General features: G+C 49.8%; 1 protein-coding gene across 2 annotated transcripts; it reads left to right on the top strand.

The window, feature by feature from the left end:
- The first annotated feature begins 3 nt into the window (after positions 1 to 3).
- Positions 4 to 14,741, top strand: NFKBIB (NFKB inhibitor beta). Of its 2 annotated transcripts, none has more exons than XM_083754116.1 (7): positions 4 to 894; positions 2,683 to 2,788; positions 4,829 to 5,057; positions 5,910 to 5,998; positions 9,170 to 9,403; positions 11,446 to 13,890; positions 14,261 to 14,741. In XM_083754116.1, exons 1-6 carry the CDS (start codon positions 479 to 481, stop codon positions 11,482 to 11,484), a joined length of 1,113 nt encoding a protein of 370 aa, XP_083610242.1. In that variant the 5' UTR covers positions 4 to 478; the 3' UTR covers positions 11,485 to 13,890; positions 14,261 to 14,741. The 2 variants fall into 2 exon arrangements, with proteins under 2 accessions (XP_083610242.1, XP_083610243.1); XM_083754117.1 differs by having other exon boundaries at positions 11,446 to 13,902; positions 14,271 to 14,741.
- Positions 14,742 to 15,940: the final 1,199 nt, after the last annotated feature.

Below are 15,940 nucleotides of genomic sequence, written 5' to 3'. Positions count from 1 at the left end.
CGAGGAGGTGGGAATCCCGGCATGCCTTGCGGCGCCGGCGAGTAACGTTAAAAACAGGTCTGTGAGGGGGAAATTGCTTTTTTGCCTCTTCAAACAGCCACCTCGAATAGCGTCCTTGTGTGAAGAATAGGGGGTTAAAAACAAAGGGAAGAAAGAGAAACTGCCCATGGGAACTACCGCTCCCGACGTGCCTTGCGAGAGAGGCAACATGGCTCTTTGAATTGGGACGAGTGACCCGGATGCTGAGAGGCCCGGGACCACAGCTCCCGGCATGCTCCGCGGGAAAGGGGAAAGAACTACGACTCCCGGCATGCCTCTGTGCGACTGCGCCGACCAGACGCCAGTCTGGGGATTCCCCAGGCCGCTGAAATCCCCCCGCTGAGGCAGCAGCGACGGCGGGGCAGCGGGTCGCTCTGCCCGGACTCTCCCTATGGCCCTGCGGCCCTCCAGGCCTTTCCTGTAGGCTCTCTCCCCCACCATGGCCTCCGAAGCTGCTGCTCAGGGCGGCCCGCGGGAGCCCAAGCGGGTGGAAGGCGACGACTGGTGCGACAGCGGCCTGGGCTCCCTCAGCGAGGCCCAGCTGGGCCAGATCCAGGGAGACGCGGGCCTGGTGGGCCCTGGCGAGGGGGAGGAGGGGCCTGGGCGCAGGGCCCTGACCCCTGACCCCGGCCCCTCGGGCCCCACTGGCCCTCAGAAGGCGCTATTGGAGGAAGAGGATGACGACCTGGAGCGGCTGGACTCTGCCCTCGGGGACTCCCTGAGGGGGGACGAGGATGTGGGCGCCATCGTGGACGGCGTGGGGGCCGTGCGCCTCGAGAGCGGGGCCTCGGCGGTGGTGGCCCCCGAGGCTTGGCTGCACCACGTGCTGGGCTTCGTCACCGAGGACGGGGACACGTACGTACAGTGGTACCTTGGGTTACAGACACTTCAGGTTACAGATGCTTCAGGTTACAGACTCCGCTAACCCAGAAATAGTGCCTCGGGTTAAGAACTTTGCTTCAGGATGAGAACAGAAATCGTGCTCCGGTGGCAGTGGGAGGCCCCATTAGCTAAAGTGGTGTCTCAGGTTAAGAACAGTTTCAAGTTAAGAACAGACCTCCAGAACGAATTTAAGTTCTTAACCCGAGGTACCACTGGAGATAGATATAGGTACAGTGGTATCTCGGGTTACATACGCTTCAGGTTACAGACTCCTTTAACCCAGAAATATTACCTTGGGTTGAGAAATTTGCTTCAGGATGAGAACAGAAATCGTGCTCCAGTGGCGCGGCAGCAGCAGGAGGCCCCATTAGCTAAAGTGGTGCATCAGGTTAAGAACAGTTTCAGAACTGACCTCCGGAACGAATTAAGGTCAGAACTGACCTCCAGAACAAATTAAGTACTTAACCCGAGGTACCACTGTTCTGTGTCGGAAGGAAACCGGCATCAGAAGGCTTTCTCATAATAGGGGGACAGAGCTGCAGATTTCCCCTGTCTGCCTTGGGTCCGTGGCGGCTGTACCTGGGCACCAAACTCTGCTGAGCGTGGGCATGCTGGTTTCGATCTGCCTGCTTGTGAATGAGGATTTGGGGTTTTTTGGCTCAGGAGCCTCCCTGTGCCTGTAGTGGCTGACAATTCCGACCACCGCTACAGGCACCGGTAGCTGATGAGGCTTCTTCCAGCTGTTGCGGTTCAGGGGCTGCCTTCTGGCCTGCTCTTTTTTGCTCTGCTGAAGGGAACTATCCGTTGTGATCGATTCCTTCACCGGATTGTTTCTGGCTGCTTTTGCATTTGCACAGAGATGTCAGTGCATCTTGAAACATAAGCTCTGTGCTAGAACAGCTTTTTATATAAAAACACACCTGGTACGCCTAATCAGGTGCCCAGGAATTCTGTGCAGGTGAATGGATGGTCTGGTGGCGGAATGGTCTCTCTCTCCATTCTGTCTCTGCTTGCTGGGTTTCCATGCTTACTTTGTAATAAGCTCTGCCTCCTCCCCACAGTTTGGAAATAGAGAGGAGCGTTTTGTTTTTTACCAGACTGCTAAGTGGCTGGTATTTCATTTTGCATGCTGGTCACAAGAGGAGGGGGCTTTTTTCCTTCTGTAGCCAGCATGAAAGCAGGTGACTCGGAACTGGATAGTAAACTAAACAGCTGACTCAGAGCTGGATAGTAAACTAATTAGTTGACTACTACTTTTTGTGGGCTTATTTAAATCTCAAAATTAGAACAAAGACTCAACTGCGCCTGATCAGATCCCATGCAAGCCAGTGTCTACTATGTCCTCTTCTGGGTGTGTGGTTTTGCTGGGGGGGTGGGTTTAACCCTGCAAAGTGCCCTTTTATGAGCACTGACTGTTCTGTTGGCGATACTCTGCCTATTTCTAAAATAACACAAGTGAGAACTCAGATACTAATCCTATGCACACATTTGGCCTTAATTCAAGCAACAACATTTAAGGTAGAGCCGCAATTTATTTATTTTTTAAGTTTCTAAAGATCTTCTGAGTTGGAGAACAGTTTGTTCTAATACAGTCCTCTTTTTAAAAACTCTGGACAGCCACAAAATGATGGAAGGCTGCAGCTGATTGAGGTCTCCTTGTTTTGTATTCCCCATCTGTGTTGGAAAATGCTCCCCCCCATCCCAGCGATAAGAGACTTTTGCCCCTCTCAGCAGCTTCTTGTTATTTCCTGTTGTTTCCAGAGCTCTCCACTTGGCCGTCATCCACGAGCACGAGGCCTTTCTGGATTCCATCCTGCAGTACACCCAAGGGACGGATTACCTGGATATTCAGAATGACCTCGGACAGGTTGGATTGAGACACGCTTTTGCTCTGCTCCGATGTGAGCCTCAGTTTCCCGACATTCGTAACGCACATTGGGAGGAGCCACGAGCCCTCGCTGTAGAGAACAGCAGCCTGCGTAATTATGCAGACTTAGAAACCTGATTTAGAACTTTTAAGTTAAAAAATTCCAAGGCAGCGTGCATTGAAAACAAGGTTGAAAATCTCAAAAAGAAGCAAAGGAAGGCAATTTTTAAAATAGGTCTTAAAGCACAGAGGAGCAGTAAAACAGCAAATGAAATCAAAGTCTTCACCAGCAACCTCAAACGTAACGAAACAAAAGCAGCAGAACCACCTCTCCCAGGTTTCTCTCTGGGTAGCATTTGTTTCACCCTTAAAAGGAGAAAGGAGAAATGCTTAGGAACGTAAGAACTAACTCAGATCTTTGGTAGGACTACAACTCCCATCATCCCTAGCTAACAGGACCAGTGGTCTGGGATGATGGGAGTTGTAGTCCCAAAACATCTGGAGGGCTGAGTTTGCCTATGCCTGATCTAGCTCAGTATTGTCAGTGTGGTGTAATGGTTAGAGTGCTGGACTATGACCTTGGGAGGATTCCCACTTAGCCAAGAAGCTCATTGGGTGTCCTAGGGCCAGTCACCATCTCTTAGACTCGCCTACCTCACAGGGTTCTTGTGAGGATGAAACAGATAGGAGAATAATGTACACCACCTTGAGATCCTTGGTATATAAATGTAAATTATTATTATTATTACAACTAATCCAGAATGCGGCAGCTAGACTGCTGACAGCCGCCGAGACCATATAACACCGGTCTTGAAAGACCTACATTGGCTCCCAGTATGTTTCCGAGCACAATTCAAAGTGTTGGTGCTGACCTTTAAAGCTCTAAACGGCCTCAAAGGCCCAGTATAACTGAAGGAGCGTCTCCACCCCCATCATTCAGCCCGGATACTGAGATCCAGCGCTGAGGGCCTTCTGGCAGTTCCTTCACTGCGAGAAGCCAAGTTACAGGGAACCAGGCAGAGGGCCTTCTCGGTAGTGGCGCCCGCCCTGTGGAACGCCCTCCCATCAGATGTCAAGGAAATAAACAACTATCTGACTTTTAGAAGACATCTGAAGGCAGCCCTGTTCAGGGAAGTTTTTAATGTGTGGCATTTTAATGTATTTTTAATCTTTGTTGGAAGCCGCCCAGAGTGGCTGGGGAAACCCAGCCAGATGGGCTGGGTACAAATAATAAATTATTGCAAGGCAGGTCCTCTACCTGAGCTTATTGCCTTTTCACTGATGATGAGGAAGGGCCTCTGGTGCATGCACAGGTTCATGGGGGCGCACGGTCCCTCCAGTTCCTCTTCCCTGAGTCTGTATAAGACCATCAAGGTTAAAACCAACCCGTTGTATAGTTCCTGAAAATGCATAAGATGATGACATCTGGAAAGCCACAAATTCCCCACCTCTGCCTTGTCATCCCAGGAGCGAGGGGCATGCAAGCAGCTCTTCTCGAACTCAGTGTCAGCATCGCCCTTGAGCCAGTGCCACCAACTGGACTCAGGCACTTCAGCCCCGACTGGGCTAGGCGAGCTGGGTGGCACTTCCAGAGACCACCTTATATACAGGAACAGGTCAAAGTGCTGTAGACTCACAGCTTAGACTTGTGAGCACCGGATTCACTCCAACAAGAAGACAGTCATCGTACAGCAGAGTCTAGCAGCTCTGTAGAATATCTTCTTTATTCTGTCTACAACTATAATACAACTATATACAGAGCTTAATGAGGTCTAAGCATAAATGAAAGCTGCACTACACTGAGTGTCTGCAGCTGCTCTTAGCAGCAACCTTATCTATACACATGATCTCTAACACTCAGTCTCTCTCTCTCCGACACACTGACTGACTGACTCTTTGATGTGGTGCTGGAGCAGAATAAGTAGAGAGCAGAACACTGCTCCTCCTCTCTGGAGAATCAGCAGACTCATCAGGAGATTCTTGGATATGGGAGGGGTGAAATCTCCTCACTCAGGCCCTTTCTCGTTTTCTCTTCCCCAGACAGCACTTCACATTGCGGTCATCCTGGGGGCTGCCGATTTTGTGAGCAAGCTCGTGTCGGCGGGAGCCGGTCTGTGCGTGCAGGAAAAGGGCGGCCACACCGCTTTGCACTTAGCGTGCCGAGAAGGGCAGCGGGAGTGCGCACAGATCCTCTTGGCGCCGCATGTTGCGCAAAGGCCCTGCGAAGGGAGCGGCTTTCGGGCCCAACTGGACTGCACCAATTTTGATGGTACCTCTCCTGGGTCCTCGGGGGGAGATAGTTGCTTGGTCTTGTTGAAGTCCTCCATAATATGGAGACAGTAGGGTCTAGCGAAGAGCAGGTTTAAAATGCCAAAAGTTTCCAGTCCTTGTGAGTATCGTGGGTGGGAGAATGAGATGGATCAGCATGGATCTTCCAAACTTTAAATACCGTATTTTTTGCTCTATAAGACTCACTTTTTCCCTTCTAAAAAGTAAGGGGAAATGTGTGTGCATCTTAAGGAGCGAATGCAGGCTGCGCAGCTGTCCCAGAAGCCAGAATAGCAAGAGGAATTGCTGCTTTCACTGCGCAGCGATCCCTCTTGCTGTTCTGGGTTCTGAGATTCAGATTTTTTTTCCCCTTGTTTTCCTCCTCCAAAAACTAGGTGCGTCTTATACAGCGAAAAATACACTATTTAAAATATCAGACTTGGAAGTTGGTGGGCAGTTAAAGAGGAATGCATTCGTTTCCACCACTTGTGGTTGAGGATTTGTGAACTTCACATTCTTTTGCTTTATACACTTTTGCCTGTTTTCCATCTCCACCCACCCGCTTTTCCCCATCTTCTTTTGTTCTTTTCAAGATTGTGCTGTTCTTTCCTCTTACTGCAGCGCCTACCTCAGTTTTCCCCTTAGCTTGGGAACCAAACTCTGAATTTTGCAGCAGGAACAATCCAATTTGGAGGAATGCAAATGTATTTGATCCATATCATTTCTTAATTTGGGATTTCCACATGCCATTTTGTGGTGGTGGTGGTGATTATAAGTCCATATTACACAAGGTAGTTTCTCCACCTCAGTGCCCGGGCTGCTGCAGAACTGTGTCCCATCTCTCTTTCCGTAGGTTACACGCCCCTGCATGTTGCCGTCTTGAGGAAAGACTTAAACGTGGTCAGTCTCTTAATCTCCGGGGGAGCTGATCTCAACAAACCGGTTAGTTTCAGAGGCTGTGGTGAAGTAGACACACTTAGGTGATTATCCTGAAGGAGGTATGCACGCTGTTTTCCTGTACACTTGAAAAGGAACCCTCTGTGTGAGGTGTTCCCAAAGTAAAGGAAGGATTGAACTCTGATTAATAAGAATACACACAGAGGCTTGAACCAGCCAGACTCTGGGAAGGGTGCGTATAATAATCTGTCTCCACCCTCTGGCCCAGGTCATTTTATTCACAAAAGAGCTTTTTACAGAGTGTTCGTAAGAACCAGTCAGATTTCTTCTGAGCATTTCAACAAACCCCACGTGGGGACAAAGTTAAACTACAAACACTAGTTAAGCATGCATACTTTTGGGGTAAATAAATTGAGAACTACAAAGGAGTGCATCCAGCAACCCTGGAGGTCATAAACAATCAATACACATGATAAGAAGGATGGCCAGGAGGACAGCGATCATTATCACCTTTATGTGAAACCTGTTTCCTGGCCCTAAGATTAACATCCTAAGATTAACATATCAGAAAAGCTACAGCATAGAAACTGCCCACTGTCTTTGATGACCCAGGAGCCTGCCTGTCGAAGTGTGTACATGACTTGTGAAGAAAGAAAAATGGAACAGGGATGCAGAGGTGTGGATTGATCAAGAATCATATCAAAATAGTTTAAACCCAGTCAACGCAATGCTTTCATTGCTGACACAGATGGCTTACTCTATATTTGCTATAATTCCTCATAGCAATCCCACCGGGTCACTACACCGGGTAACAACACAAAGTCATCCATCCCCCACCAGCACCTTTAAGAAGCGTGTTGAATTAATTCACCCTGTGAATTAGCAGCAGTGGGATAAGAAGAAACACTTCAAAAAGAGGCTTTAGAAGATTAGATAAATTCATGGAGGAGAGGGTTACCAGTGGCTGTTACCTATGCTGGCTCTTGCGCTCAAATGCTGCTTATGGGTTTCCCACAGGCCTCTGGTTGTCCCCTGTGAGGCCAGGATGCTGGACAAGGTCTGATCTGACACCAGTGTCCTTACCTCTGATTTTTGTCTGTGTGAGCTTTGCCCCTTTAGCACCGCCTCTTCCCCTTTGTGACTCTGCCCTTCCTTTCAAGAAGGGGTTCAGTGACACTTCAGTGCCCCTTTTGCCCGACTGGTGCCTCCCAGCTGCCTCTGACTACAACTCCCAGCAGCCCCAGCAAAGGCTGGACTAGATAATAATAATAATAATTTTTATTTATACCCCTCCCTCCCCAGCCAAGGCCCGGCTCAGGGCGGCTAACAAGCAATAATAAAAACAAGTTGAATGAATACAACTTAAAAACAAGATTAAAATACAACATTAGAACATTGAAACATTAAAATATTAAAATGCAGCCTCATCCCAGGAGGAGAAAGGAAAAAGAAAGAGGGGGAGGGAATCAAATTGGCTCCAAGCCAAAGGCCAGGCGGAACAACTCTGTCTTACAGGCCCTGCGGAAAGAGATCAGATCCTGCAGGGACCTGGTCTCATGAGGCAGAGCGTTCCATCAGGCCGGGGCCAGTGTTGAAAAGGCCCTGGCTCTGGTTGAAGTTACCGTATTTTTCGCTCTATAACACGCACCTGACCATAACACGCACACAGTTTTTAGAGGAGGAAAACAAGAAAAAAAAATTCTAAATGAAACACTGGATGTATGATTTTTGTGGTTCATGCTGTGGCCACAGACATGTGATCTGACAGTGAGTTTGGGGTAGCCCAATACAAAAATCCTGAGGATCCATGTGGATCCGTGCTTTGTAACCACGTTTTAAGTGGGGAGGGAAGGAAAAACACTCAAGGGACAAGGAGCACATGTGGGGGGTGTGGAGAAGGATGCTGCGAATAATGCAGGAGAGGCTCCTCTCCGGCTTTGCTCCTTTAAAACAAGCAGGCTCTGCTTCTCTCCCTCCTCCCCGGCAAGAAAACCACGATAGTAACCACTCTGAGACAAATCAAGAAAAATTGCGACCAACACTCTCCCCCAACAAGCGCAGTGAGGTCAAAACACACACACAGAAAACTGGCCCTAAAGTCGCAGGGCGCAGGGAGAGCGCAGGGGCGCAGGGAGAGTGAATGGAAGCAAGAGAAGGAGAAGGAGCCCTCACACACACACAGACACACAGTGTCAATCCTAAAGTCGCAGGGGCGCGCAGGGGGCTGGGAGAGTGAACGGGAAGCAAGAGAAGGAGAAGGAGCCCTCACAGACACACAGACACACAGTGTCAATCCTAAAGTCGCAGGGGCGCGCAGGGGCGCTGGGAGAGTGAACGGGAAGCAAGAGAAGGAGAACGATGCCTCACAGACACACAGTGTCAATCCTAAAGTCGCAGGGGCGCCGCAGTGGCGCTGGGAGAGTGAACGGGAAGCAAGAGGAGGAGCCCTCACACACACACACACAGACACACAGAGTGTCAACTCTAAAGTCGCAGGGGCGCAGGGAGAGTGAAGGGGAAGCAGGAGGAGGAGAAGGATAGCTCAAGCACACACACACACACACACACACACACACACACACAGCCCCTACAGTGGCTAATCCAAAATCGGACAGCAAAAAACTGCAGGCAGTGACAGAGAGCACGGGGTTGTTTTAAAGCAGCCAACTCCTCCCGGCTAGGCTGGCTGAAAAGCTTTGCTGCTACTTAGCAGCTCAGTGGGGAGGAGAGAGGGACATAGAGGACGGGGTTGTTTTAAAGCAGCCAAGCCCGCTCTGCTTCTCTCCCTCCTCCCCGGCTCCGCTCGCTGACAGGAGCCGCTTACACCCGCTTTGCTGTTTCAAAGCGAGCCACGGACTGCTTACGACTGCAGCAAATTCCCCTGCCATCTGTAGGCATTCGCTCCATAACACGCACAGACATTTTCCCTTACTTTCTAGGAGAAAAAAACTGCGTGTTATGGAGCGAAATTTACGGTAATCTGACTTCCTTAGGGCCCAGGACCTCTAGGGTGTTGCTATTTATGGACCTTGAGGCTCTCCATGGGGCATACCGGGAGAGGTGGTCCCATAGGTATGAGGGTCCTAGGCCGTGAAGGGCTTTAAAGGTCAAAACCAGTTAGTGGCTCAGCTGGGGCAGATCCATGGCTCCCGACGTACCTGCCAACCCCGGAGCTCCCAGCACGAGCCACTTCACCTTCTTCCGTCTCGCTGGCAGGAGCTGAGCTGTGGGCGCAGCCCCCTTCACCTGGCAGTGGAGTCCCAGAACCCGGAGGTGGTCGAGTACCTGCTGCGCGCTGGAGCGGACCCGGAGGCCCGCATGTATGTTGGCTACACCCCCATGTACAGCGCCATACACCGGCCCGACCAAAAGATCCCCCAGCTCTTGCGGGAGTTTGGCTCAGAGGAGCCAGACTGGGACTCGGAGGAGAGTTTGGACAGCAACAGCGAGGTGAGTTTGGGCCCCAGTTAGGACCCCCCCCAAGCTATGAGATCTGGGGCTACAGGTGCTTCGCATTTCCTCCCCCCATATATTTTATAAAAATGGTTTTTATTAAGAGTTTCAACATCATAAATTATTAAAAACATATCATCTTCATTTCCCCCCCTCCCCCAAGAACCCCCCCCCCGGGGCTTCGCATTTCCTCCCCCCCATATATTTTATAAAAATGGTTTTTATTAAGAGTTTCAACATCATAAATTATCAAAATCATATCATCTTCATTTTCCTCCCTCCCCCAAGAACCCCCCCCCCAGACTACCCTCAGCTCCTCTCTCCGGTTTTTCAACACATATTATTCTCTGCATATTATAGAATCGTAAAAATCCTGAAATTGCCCTGTCTATTATGTTAACAATAATAAATTTGGCTTCTATGTGGCAGCCCCTAAGTTGTGGAATTCCCTCTCCACAGAGATGCACCTGCCTATGCTCTTTAAATCCTGGCCTTTGACCCTCGAGCTGTGGGTTTTGTAAACTCATCCCCAGTTGCCCCGACCATGAAAAAAGCATTATTCAGAATAGCGGTTTGCAAAGCTCACTAAGCGAGATAATAACACAATAAAATTCCAAGCAGTAACAATTGCACATTTTTTTGCAAAATCCAAGTAAAACTATTTAATGTAACTTAACAAAATTGGGACCACAGAGCCTAGGACTTGCCGATCAGAAGGTCGGCGGTTCGAATCCCCGTGACGGGGTGAGCTCCCGTTGCTCGGTCCCTGTTTTCAGGACCCACCCCTATTCCTGTGACCGCACTCTGCTATAATTTCTGGATTTTAATTGCTGCAACCTGCCCTGGTGAAGGGCAGGCAGTGAATTCAATGGTGATAGTGACCTTTGCCCCCCACAGTATGAGGGAATAAAATGGATGGTGCTTTTTTTGTTTTTGCACTGTTGCTGAGTGGGGGGTGAGTGTTCAGACCCCTGGGCTCTCACTTGTGGGGTGCCTCAGGGTTCTGTCCTCTCCCCCATGCTTTTCAACATCTACATGTAGCTATTGGGAGAGATCATCGGGGGTTTGGGCTGGGTGTTCATCAGTATGCGGATGACACCCAGCTCTACCTCTCTTTCAAATCAGAACCAGTGAAGGTCCTGTGTGAGTGCCTGGAGGCAGTTGGAGGATGGATGACGGCTAACAGATTGAGGTTGAACCCTGACAAGACAGAAGTACTGTTTTGGGGGGACAGGAGGCGGGCAGGTGTGGAGGACTCGCTGGTCCTGAATGGGGTAACTGTGCTCCTGAAGGACCAGGTGCACAGCCTGGGAGTCATTCTGGACTGACAGCTGTCCATGGAGGTGCAGTTCAATTCTGTGTCCAGGGCAGCTGTTTATCAGCTCCATCTGGTACACAGGCTGAGACCCTATCTGCCAGCAGACTGTCTCACCAGAGTGGTGCATGCTCTGGTTATCTCCCGCTTGGACTACTGCAATGCTATGTGGGGCTACCTTTGAAGGTGACCCGGAAACTACAACTAATCCAGAGTGTGGCAGCTAGACTGGTGACTGGGAGCGGCTGCCGGGACCATATAATACTGGTCCTGAAAGACCTACATTGGCTCCCAGTACGTTTCCGAGCACAATTCAAAGTGTTGGTGCTGACCTTTAAAGCCCTAAACGGCCTCAAAGGCCCAGGATACCTGAAGGAGCGTCTCCATCCCCATCGTTCTGCCCGGACACTGAGGTTCAGCTCCAGGGGCCTTCTGGCGGTTCCCTCACTGCGAGAAGCCAAGTTACAAGGAACCAGGCAGAGGGCCTTCTCGGTAGTGGCGCCCTCCCTATGGAACACCCTCCCATCAGATGTCAAAGGGAAAAACAACTAACAGACTTTTAGAAGACATCTGAAGGCAGCCCTGTTTAGGGAAGCTTTTAATGTTTGATGTATTACTGTATTTTAATATTTTGTTGGAAGCCGCCCAGATGGACAGGTTATAAATAATATATTATTATTATTATTATTATTATTATTATTATTATTATTATTATTATTCCCAGGAGGAATATGATGACATCGTGATCAACCGTGGGCATTAGAAGACGAGGCAAGGGGTCCACTTCATCTCCCAGGCTGTGTTCCATTAACCATGCCTCCGCCTCTGGCAGCCAGCTGTGGTTTCTGTAGCAACTGCATTCTTCACTGTGAGCTAGATCTGACTTATTTATAGGGGCTGGGGAAGGGGCTGTTGAGGGAGCTGCGTCGTCTGCCAAAGACAGCTCTCCCTTAGCTCCATTCCAATTTACGCTCCATTATTGGTTTGTTTTCCTGTCTGTTCCCAAAGTTCTGATGACTTCTGTTTTTTGTTTGATGTCCAGAATAATAAAAAGGTTTGTATTGGGGGCACCTGATCATAACTGCTTTGGCATCTCTGAAACGAGTACCCCGTAGGTTTGAATTCTTCCCCGCTACCTCAATCCCTGCTAGCTTGAGAGATAGGAAGGAGCTAAACCACATCTTGGTGTCGTCAAACGCACATCTGAGCTGAGTGGTGTGTGTCTCTGATTCCAGACCCAAAATCTGGATGTTCTACATTGCCTCGAGTTCTATTTTAAAACACCTCTTTTCTTCTGTTTGGGGATTTTTGGCAGGGTTTTGGCCCGGGTTAGGATTCAGCCACCCCCCAGCTTAACCCACTAGATCTTACAGTAGTGATGACTCAAGATTGATAGGTGTATATATATGTACACACACACACCCCTCTCCACCGTGAAACCTTTGCAGGAAATACCTTCTCTCTGCAACCCAGCTTCCTCGTGAATTTATTTCTTTTTAGGTCCCCTGGTGCTCATTTGCTCAAACCTCGCTTTTATGGCTCTTCTCCTGCCTATACATTGAGCCTCGTTTAGGTTGGGAATGGGTTGGGCCAGAAGACTGGGGGTAAGAGTAGGAACAGATTGTGGCAACTTCCCTTCCCCCCCGCCCTCCAGTAGATGGACCAGGACTGTGCCTTTGCTGTATGTGAAGGAGAGCTCCTCCAATCAGGTAGTGGTTGTATGTCCTTTGTCCCTCCTGCCACTGAGAAACTAGCCAGTCACCTCCACTTCCAGGCTTACCCATCTTTTCATCCTAAACATGTACTGCTACTGCGCCCTGAGCCATCTTCTGCAGCCTGTAAGAGCCTCCCTGCGCCAGCTTACCCATTTGCCCCCCTTACCCCCTGCCCACATTTGACCTCTTTAACCTCCCTCCCAAGCCTGCAGCTTGCGGACAGCAATCTTTTCCATCCCTCTGCCCAGCCAATGCCTTGAATCATCTCTAGGCAAGTGGGGAAGATGTGGGCAGGCTGCCTGGGCCATTGTGCTTTCCAAGAACTGGGTCACTAAGACCCAGGGATCCTGGATTCCTTCCTCTTTCTGGGTTTACTGCTTTTCCCGCGCTGTACTCCTGGTTCGTGCTATTGCGCCACCTCACCTTTCCCCCTTTTGCCCTTTTCCGCCACATTTTGACTGCCAGCAGCTGCGTGCCACATTCAGGAGTGGGGAAGAAGAAGTTCCCTTTAGTTACCTAGTGGCCATGAGGTTGTCAGCCTCATATTAGGCAAGGTCAGACTGATACTGCCATAGCTTTTGGTTCTGACTCCCATGTGAAAGCCCCTTGTTTGTGATTTTCAGCTGGCGAATGGGGGTCTTCTATTTCTCTCTGTAGGAGAGGAAACTTCTCCTGTTCCCTTAGAACTGAAGCTGTGTCCTGGTGGGTGGTGGGTGGCAGCCCTGCATGGGGCAAGGGACCCTTTCCTTCCCACAGACAGCCAAAAGGGTCTGCCTTCTGGTACAGCCAGCTGCTCAAATCACACCTGGCTCTTCTGAGGTCCCCAAAGGCGATTGGACTCCAACTCCCATCATCAGCAATGGGTGAGAATGGTGGGAGTTGTAGTCCAACGCTCTCTAGGCAGCTGCTCCAAGCATGTTTCAGATGAAATGCCCATCAGGAGGCTGGTGGTCCTGGAAGTTTCTCCCCAAGACCACGGTTTCCTCTTGATTTCTAGCTGCTCTCAAGTCAAAAAGGGGATGCTGGGCATCTCTGGCATCTTCTCCCCTCTGCCTTTGTGTCATTTGTGGCTTAGTTTTGCTAGCTCTAGCGGAAGTCTGAGTTTCCACTTCCTCTTTGCAGCAGTGCTCCGTTTTGCTGCGGTGTCTTAGCAACTTGCTGGCTCGGCCCCTTCCCTCTCTCCCCCCATATCTCTGCCCACATATGCAGAGTGTTGCATCGCTCTCAATGAATGTCACAGGTTGCTTTCTCAATCTGCTCTGCTAGCGGCAATGGGGCCGGGGGTAATGGCAGCATGTGGCGTTCTGCACCCAGAAAGCAGCGAGAGGCGGGCAGAGGAGCTCAGCTGCAAGGTGAAAAAGGAAGTTATAAGTAGTCCTGGCTGTGTCAGTTTAGGAGGAGGTTGGGTTTGCATCGTACCAAGAGGTGGGATTTTTGATCTGGGTAAGGACTGAGTGGGGACGCGGGTGGCGCTGTGGGTAAAAGCCACAGCGCCTAGGACTTGCCGATCGGAAGGTCAGCGGTTCGAATCCCCGCGGCGGGGTGCGCTCCCGTCGCTCGGTCCCAGCGCCTGCCAACCTAGCAGTTCGAAAGCACCCCCGGGTGCAAGTAGATAAATAGGGACCGCTTACTAGCGGGAAGGTAAACGGCGTTCTGTGTGCTGCGCTGGCTCGCCAGATGCAGCTTGTCACGCTGGCCATGTGACCCGGAAGTGTCTGCAGACAGCGCTGGCTCCCGGCCTCTAGAGTGAGATGAGCGCACAACTCTAGAGTCTGTCAAGACTGGCCCATGCGGGCAGGGGTACCTTTACCTTTAAGGACTGAGTGAGAGCAAGTTGTGGGGGGCGAGGTGGGGGTTTTGTAGAGGGTGCCGGTGTCTGGAGGTGGCAGCATGGCACACCGCAGCTGGTGGGTCGATTTTGCCCACATCTGATAAGCTGATTTATTTTTTTGCAGTCACAGCATCCACTTTTCCTGTGGCTCAGCAATGTGCCCTCTCATTGGAGCTGCTATTTAAATCCATATATATATATAAAAAATACCATATGTGTCTTCAGCGAAAGGAAGAAATCCAGTCCCATCTTATGTACATACTTTGATTTCTTCCACTTGCAAACCCTGTCTGAAGGAACTGATTGTTCTTGCCTTCCACAAGGCTGGGTGTTTCGTTTCGTAGCTACAGTGTGGTCCTCCTGTGATCTGTTTTAATCTGTGTCTGTGACGGAGTTCTGTCTCTCTGCCATCCATGTGTCTGTTGTATTATGTAGGTCTCTCTGGCCCTGATCAGATTAAAAGCTATGGATTTCTGTGTTGCTTTTTATTCATTCTCTCTCTCTCTCTCTCTCTCTCTCTCTCTCTCTCTTTTGAGGAAGGAGGGCTCTGCGTGGATGGAGGAAGCTGATACTTGTTGCATGCCAAAAACCCTCGCCCAACAGTGACAAAATATAGGATGATTGTACATAGCACATCCTAATCAGGCATTGAGGCAAGGCTACCAAGTCTGCCATCATCATCTAGATCAGCCTTTCTCAACCTGTGGTCCCCAGATGTTGTTGAACTACAACTCCCATCACCCCTACCTAGCAACGCCAGAGCTCAGGGATGGCAGGAGTTGTAGTCCAACAACATCTGGGGACTCACAGGTTGAGAAAGGCTGATCTAGATCATTGTTTCCCAAACTTGGGTCTCCAGCTGTTTTTGGACTACAACTCCCATCATCCGTAGCCAGCAGGACCAGTGGTCAGGGATGATGGGAGTTGTAGTCCAAAAACAGCTGGGTATCAAAGTCTGGGGAACACTGATCTAGAGGACCATCTGTTCCCCCCTCATTGTTTCCTGGATGAGGCATCAAGGGCTTCTTTCTAGAATTAGCAAAGTCTTCACCCTAAGGTACCAGGGGTGGGTTCTGCAACATTAAAAACAGTTTAAAAGAATTTACTGTCGCAAAAATAAGATGGGTCCTAAAAATATACCTCTCGGGTGTCAAAAGCCAGAGTAAAGATTGTTAAAAAGCCAGGGTTAGAGATTATTTCTGACAGTGGGCAAGCTTTGTCCTATAACTTAACCGAGTAAAGGAGATTCTCTGGCAAAGTAAAGTGTCGCAATCTCCCTTGGGGAAAACTTTGCAGGTCGATTGTCTTTCTGCCCAGCTGCAAAGGCGCAGGAGCCCTGCTGGAATGTGCGGCGGCCTCCGTCTCGGTCACATCCCAATTCAGTTGAAATCTGAAACCCCATTGTTGTGTCCATGTTCAAGAGATCAAAGAGGGTATGTATACAAGGGTGGCAACACGAGACCAGGGCCTTTTCTGCAGTGGCTTCCGGTCTGCGGAATGCTCTCCCCAGGGAAGTCCACCTGGCGCCTTCACTAGACATCTTTAGGTGCCAGGAAAAAACATTCCTTTTTAACCAGGTCTTTGATTGATCTGATTTATATCCTATGGCCTTTTAAAATGTGTTTTTTTGTGTTGGAAGGGGATGTTGTTTTTTTATTTTTATTAGGTATTTT

Source organism: Podarcis gaigeae (genome assembly GCF_964106915.1).
Source record: "Podarcis gaigeae genome assembly, chromosome: 8".
NCBI lineage: Eukaryota > Metazoa > Chordata > Lepidosauria > Squamata > Lacertidae > Podarcis > Podarcis gaigeae.
This window is presented reverse-complemented; position numbering and strand designations above follow the sequence as displayed.

Excerpts from the sequence above, each read along its gene's own strand:
- NFKBIB (XM_083754116.1), top strand. The coding sequence starts at position 479 with ATGGCCTCCGAAGCTGCTGCTCAGGGCGGCCCGCGGGAGCCCAAGCGG. Across the intron at positions 2,789-4,828 it reads TTCAGAATGACCTCGGACAG|ACAGCACTTCACATTGCGGT; the intron begins GTTGGATTGAGA and ends TCTCTTCCCCAG. Across the intron at positions 5,058-5,909 it reads GGACTGCACCAATTTTGATG|GTTACACGCCCCTGCATGTT; the intron begins GTACCTCTCCTG and ends CTCTTTCCGTAG.